Genomic DNA, 6,759 nt, shown 5'->3' on the forward strand with positions numbered 1-6,759 from the left:
TACAGGATTTAGAAAAATTTCATGAATTTTAATCTAAATTTCGAGCTTTTTACCAGAATTTTTTTTAAATTTTTTGGTTATGCAGTTAACAGGATTATAAAATTATAGTAAAATTAGTGCAAGTTTTGAGCGGATAAACATCGCCTTAATTTTAATATTTTTTTTTTTGTTTGCTGAAGAGTTTTTCTTTTTTTTTATATAAAAAACAAAATTTAGGAAAACTGACGTTGACTATTTTTTATTTTTTTCGCAAAAGATCTTGCGCACATTCCTATAAAAAAAATTCATGTTTATATGGAAAAAAGTTCAAAACGCCATCAACAAAAAAAAAACGATTAAAAATCAATGCGAGTTTTTAGCCGCGAAAAACTTGCACTAATTTTACTAAAATTTAAAAAAAATTCTGGTTAAAAACCTCGAAATTTATATACATTTTTTTTTCTAAATTCTGTATAAAAATTGAAAATGTGATTTATATGGTTTTTGTTAAAGCATGTACCATATTTTTATAAAAAATATTTAAAAAATTATAGCTTGAAAAACATTGGAAATATTAAATACGAAGTGGATGACTGCCACTTTTGACCACCACTGTACATACATACATATGTACGCATTTTTGTTTTTATTTGTACAACTATGCAGTCTATGTAAACTTAGAATTGAATTAAAGGGTATGTATATATGAATATTTCTAAAAGCGCGTCAATTTACAGTATCGGTCATACATATCTATAGCACGCCATTTCAAAGAAATGTTGTTTGCCACTTATGTTTATTTATTTATTTTTAAGAATTTTCATTTAAAACACAGTTCTTTCGCTTACAAAACCCATATAAACCCAAGTTAAAAAGTTTGTAGAAAACCTCAAAAAAATGCTACAAATTTTTACCCAAATTTCAAACTTTTTTTCAGGAGGGTTAGATTTTTTGAATATACAGGTTTATAGCCCATTCGAATGGTGAACTTTGATTGTCTAGACCAGGCATGCCCAGCGCAGGGCACATGCATATAGAATTCTGCCAACGTTGGGCATGACTGGTCTAGACGCTTGCTCTGTCATTAAATGCAGCATTAAGACATGAGTCGAAAAAATAATTAATCTGCATCTGTGACTTAAGATTAGTTGAGACCAGTGATGGTCATTCTTGCTAGTGATGTGCTGAATTGTCGGTACCCAATACTGGTTACCCAATACTTGAAAAAAGTTTCGGTACCCAATACTTTCTTTTCGGCATCCGATACCGATTCGCTGCATCAAACTTTCGTCATAATGTGTGTACATACACTTTAAGTTTAGAAAAAAATATTTTATTGCTACTTAATATGACATTGCCTAATAACCCAAAAAGTACAAATAAAATGATTCTTTCTCAAAAGATGAGCAGTGTTTATTTATGTATGTATATATGTAAATATGCACAGAGCTAAGTGAAGCAAGCATAATGTGGGCAGGGAACAAGTATGTCAACGACTTCTCGACAACACTACTAAGGCGTAAACAACGCTCTCGCCTGTTTGTACTGTACTCATCGCATGCATTACGATTTGATTTTTGGCGACGATCGTTCCAAGCTTACGATTAAAGAAAAAAATATTTTCACAAAAAAATTAGAATTTGTGAGAATTGCCTATATGTATGTATATAGGGAAAACTTGAAAGTAAGGGGTGAGGCTCCAAACCCTTTTTTATATTTTTTCAGGACTTTTCGGGTTTCTTCGTACTATATTTTTCCGCATATTTCGCCGAAATTTTTTTTTGTACTTTTCAGCGTGGCTGGGTTATTTCGGAATTCTCGTGACAAATTCCAAAATAATCACAGCCGCCCAACAATAAATTTTCATTAGTAAAAAAAAAAATTCCTACCCTGAGGGTTATAGAAAGGGTGAAGAAAGAGGGAACAACGCCATGCTTAACTTTTTCCAGTTAAGCCCAACAAAATCTGCACTTGGAAAGCTCTGGCAACCAGTTTCTTTTAAAGCAGCGATGGGCACGTGCCTATACAAAATGTATAGAAAGCTGAAAAGAACTTCGCTCGCAGGCAAGGCAGTGCCCATCACCGTTTTAAAGTCATCCATTTGATAAGCTTTTGAGAATTAAGTAAGAAGTGAATGAATGGACAAGTAGGAATTTTTCTTGTACGCAAAGCAGCGGTGGCCGAAATGTAGCGTGAAAAGAGAGCGATTAGTCTGTGGGTGTACATATAAGTATATCAGCATGGATCAAAAGATATTCCACGGGTGTAACTTTTTAAACTTTATAAAGTTTTTACTTGGACACACACAGCGTAAAAGCTCTCTCTTCGCGTTGCAGGTCGATGTAAAATATAACTAAAGTTTCATAAAACCTCTGCCCGTGCGTTAAGTTTTGGGCAGCACTGTTTGTGTAAATATTAGAAAGCATTAATTTGAGAAATGTGTTTTTGTTTTTTTTGTAAAAATTGTGAAATGTTGGTTTTTAAATAAAATAGTCAATAATGTAATATCAAACACGAATATTAAATAATTTTGTTAGATACTAAAAATTATAACTTAAAATTAATTTATTTGCAATTTACCTATGGACGTCATGATTTATCGAAAATTTCGACTTTTTTTTTGCCAAAATATAAATTTTGAAGAAAAGTTTTGTGGCAGCGGGAGAGATCTTCAATTCTGTTGCATTATTTGGGTTGTGTGGTTTTGGAGGCAGGAAAATTTGCAAAGCCAATTCGGGGGTGCATGAATTTCGGGTGAACAGTGTTGATTTTTGTGTCCTTTTTATTTTTGATATAAATGTTCCATCAGCCAATTTGCTCTTACAAGTTTTTTATAAAAGTTTGGAACATTTCTTTTGGAATAAATGTTTTTTGTTACCAATTTCTGCTGTGTTCTTAGCTAATGAAAAAATAAATTTTTAGATTAATGCAATTTTTCTTTAGATTTTTTTTATGTGTTTGCCAATTTTTTGTTGGTGGTTTAATTTCGATATATATTTTTTTTGTTTTCAAGAGCCAACCCGCTAAAATCTGAGTTCGCCAATTTTGCATTAATTTTTTGTATTTTTCACATCTGAACTTTTAAGTTCACTTAAAATCATTACCAATTTTGGATCTTTAAAATTTTGTTTTTGAAAAAAAAGAGATATTTGCAATTTTATTTAATTTCAGCTATTGTTTAATACGAGAAGCATATATACATGTTTTCCGTATAAATACGAAATTTTTGAGCATTCTTCTCTTGGTGTTATTGTGAATGCCAATTTATAATGTTTGGTGGTTAGGTTAGATTGGGTTGGTGGTTTGGTTTGAATGTGTGTATAATTTTTCATTTTTCAAGTAGGACATAAGTAAATTTAAAAAACTTGTATCCAATGGTATTTGGTTTTAAAAGGCCATTTATATGAATGTGTGGTTTTGTGTACTTGTAATTTTGAAGAATTTCAAAAACATGAAGAATACCAATAATTAAAAGTCGGTTGCTAAACAGTTATTTTTTTCTTGTTTTTGAATGTGGAAATTTTCAAAATAAATTGTTGAGACTTTTGCATTTTTAGGAGTCTGGAAGTACTTAATAAATACTTGGTTTTGTGAATATTTATTTAAAAAAAAAGTTTCAACGAATCTTGTTGGTTATTAGAAGCAAATTTATGTGGATTTATGGTAAGAGTGCACAAGTTTTCTAGTACTGTATTTTTGAAATATTAAAAAAAAAATTGTTTTTTTTTTGATTCTGTAAAAAAAATCCTTTTTAGAAGCCAATTTTTTGGTGATTGACTTTGTTGCTTGTACCTTGTGAATTTGAATTTTTTATTGTTTTTATTTTAAAGCTTCTTATTCGTATGTGTTGTCAATTTTCACAAACCGTTTTATTGCCAATTAAAGTCTTTAAAAATTAGGTAAATTGCATTGTATGTAAAAATCTGAAAAATAAAATTATCTAAATAGATTTTCTTTTATTATACTAACGGCAAATCGGCATGCGCGACTTTTTCCGATAGTAACAATTGTAGTTGTTGTAATGTATATTGTTGTTGTTATTGCATTTGCTACATTTTGCCGCACTGCCGCCAGTAGCATCAGCCGCAGTTGACTCTGTTGTTGCTGTCGATATAGCTGTTGGCATTTTATGCAGAAAGCTGTGTGACGACGACGCCTGCGATGATGGAGAGGGCGGTGGTGGCGGCTGTGGTGACGGTGGCGTCGAGCGCTCATCTTCCCCATTGAATGCCGTATGCTCGACGAGTGTGGGTGACGCTTGTTGTTGCTCGCCTTCCGCCTCCTCGTCGTCATCATCTCTACCGGCGCAGCAGTTGTGACCACACTCATTGGTGGCGCTGGCGGTGGCGGTGGCTGAAGTGGTGGCGGCGTGCCCCTGGCCGCTGCAGCATGCCGACACTGTGTGTGCGGTTGAGGGTGCCCCTATATGAGTGCTACTTCCATACCCGTGTCCATTTCCATTCCCACTGCCATTTCCGTTGCCATTTCCGCTTCCACTGCTGCCGCTCAGCGCACTATAGCCGCTACAGCGCTTCAGTAGCGTCTTTGTGAGTGGTGTTTTTATGATTGTGGCTGTGTGAAGTCGCCCATAATCGCCTTCATCTGCTGGGGACTCAGCGCGTTCGCGTTCACCCTCAATTTGCCCTCTCTCTTCACCTTCTTCAAGTACATCCCGATTCTTAGGTGGCGATTCTCCACCACATTCCGGTTTGTTGTCACCCACAGCGCTGCTGCTGTTACTGTTGCTACTGCCATGTGGGGTTGTTGTTGCTGACTTTTCACCATTTACGCGGTGATGCTGCCAGCTATTCGTTGGCGTCTCTCTGCCATCCATGTGCTCATCACATTCTCGATATTGTCCATTCTGTTTCGGCTCATAGCCCACTCCTCCACTGCTTTTGCTGCTATCTTCTTTCACATCCGGTTTACCAGCAGCTACACTCTTCAAATGTTTAGCAATTTTCTCGTGTTTCCCCAGTACACTCAGATTCATGGATTCGTCAGCAACATCGATGTTGCTGGTGTTGCCAGGGCTGTTGTTCTTGTTAGTGTTGCCTGTTGTGATCGCTGTTTTTGCTGCCACTTCCGACGCCAACTGGTTGGCATTCATTGGAGTTGGTGGTTTTTATTGTTGTTGTATTTGTTATTTACTTATTGCGTTGAGTTTGATTAAAATGTTGCGCATTGCAGGGCATGTTGCGCAACATGTTGTTGGGGTGTTATTTAGCGATTGTGACGCCATTTCTAGGTAGGGTAACGCAGCAGCGTCGAAAACATTTTGATATTTTTACTGCTGTGCGTTGAAAATGCAGATTTTGATTCTGATAGTTTTGAGAATTATTTAAAGGGTTTGTTGAAAACGCTTTTATTCTATATTCGTGGTTTTCTTTTTAAAGCAGTAATACTCTCTTTTTAAGGCAGTTTTGTTCAGTCTTAAATTTATTTTTAAGTTTTATTTTTAATTTCAAACGAGTTGCTTTAGTTTCTATATTTTTATTTGATAGAATATCCAGCTGACGAAATTGTTGAAAATCTTGCAACTTACATAATATTTTAATTTTAATTTCTTTTAATAACTCACAGTTTAAAAAAACTTAAGTATTTTTCTGCTACTTTCATCAAAATAAAAAAATTATCGAAAGGTTTTCATATAACGATCTCATAACCCACACACCGTACTAAATTGCGTACATTTGAAATTTTGCAATTTTTTATAATTTTTAATAAATTTCTTTGAACGTAAAAAACTCTCAAAAACACCAAAAGCCTAGAAGAAAATCCTTTTTTGTATAGATAAAAAATATATTTTCTAATTCATTATGGATTTGGTGGAATCGGAGAGATTGAAATTTTTTCAACATAACACATAGTCGATTGTACATAATTTTAGAGTTATATTAATTTGAAAGTTTTTAAATTTTTTTTTCATAACTTAAAAAATGTAAGCACGAGTGTTTTTAAAATGTTTGTATTTGCTCAAAGTCTCTAACTTTTGTAAAATATCAAAAACACACAAATTTTTGAACTGAAAATAATAAAGAAATATTAAAAGCTACAGCATTTTTATTTTTTGGCATTTTCACTTTCCAGTAAAAAAAGCAAATTCTGTTCAGCGGTTTTCGCTTTTTTAATTTTGACTTGAGAAGGACATATATTGGTCCCATAAGATTTTCTTTAAATTTCTAAAAAATTTTTTAGTCAAATTTCTCTTCGACAATTTTATTGAATTTAAGGCCGTTTTCGATGAACAAAGAATAGTAATTTATGCACATGCATGTATATGTTTCTGAATTTCTAAAATTTCAAAATTTTTTTTTTTTAGCTAAAAAATTTGAACATATTTTATCAAATTCAGTTTCCATCTATCTCTGACTTTAAAAAATCTTTTCTGAGTTTTTCGATACAATTTTAAAAATTTGCGAATTCAAGTTTTTATTAAACTGTGCTGAAAATATTTGACATGATTACATATATTGAGAAATTTTTAATTGCAACTTTGAAATAAATAAAATATTTTAAAACTTCAAAAACCTTAAAGAAGTATAGAAAATATAGAATTTTCTTAAGTTTTGGAGGAACTATTGAAAACTTATAAATTTTTTTAAGCTTGAACTTTTTGCTATTTTTTTTTTTAATTTTTATGTAAATAAAATTCGACTTGAATTAAGGGAATTGCCTAATTAAAGTTTGCATCACAATTTGGGTTTCAGAAGGTTTAAATTTGAAAATATTTTGAAGAGGGTATAATAAAAGCAAAATGTAAACATCTGTTAATTCTTA

At 32.7% G+C, this 6,759-nt stretch overlaps 1 protein-coding gene across 1 annotated transcript; it reads right to left on the reverse strand.

Annotated features, from left to right (window-relative positions):
* Positions 1–3,943: 3,943 nt before the first annotated feature.
* Positions 3,944–5,089, reverse strand: LOC118752544 (cell wall protein IFF6-like). Its single transcript, XM_036487450.1, has one exon. It carries the CDS (start codon positions 5,087–5,089, stop codon positions 3,944–3,946), a length of 1,146 nt encoding a protein of 381 aa, XP_036343343.1.
* Positions 5,090–6,759: the final 1,670 nt, after the last annotated feature.

Source organism: Rhagoletis pomonella, unplaced genomic scaffold (genome assembly GCF_013731165.1).
Source record: "Rhagoletis pomonella isolate Grant_MI unplaced genomic scaffold, Rhpom_1.0 Rhpom_scaffold_01628, whole genome shotgun sequence".
NCBI classification, from domain to species: domain Eukaryota; kingdom Metazoa; phylum Arthropoda; class Insecta; order Diptera; family Tephritidae; genus Rhagoletis; species Rhagoletis pomonella.

Excerpts from the sequence above, each read along its gene's own strand:
- LOC118752544 (XM_036487450.1), bottom strand. The coding sequence starts at position 5,089 with ATGAATGCCAACCAGTTGGCGTCGGAAGTGGCAGCAAAAACAGCGATC.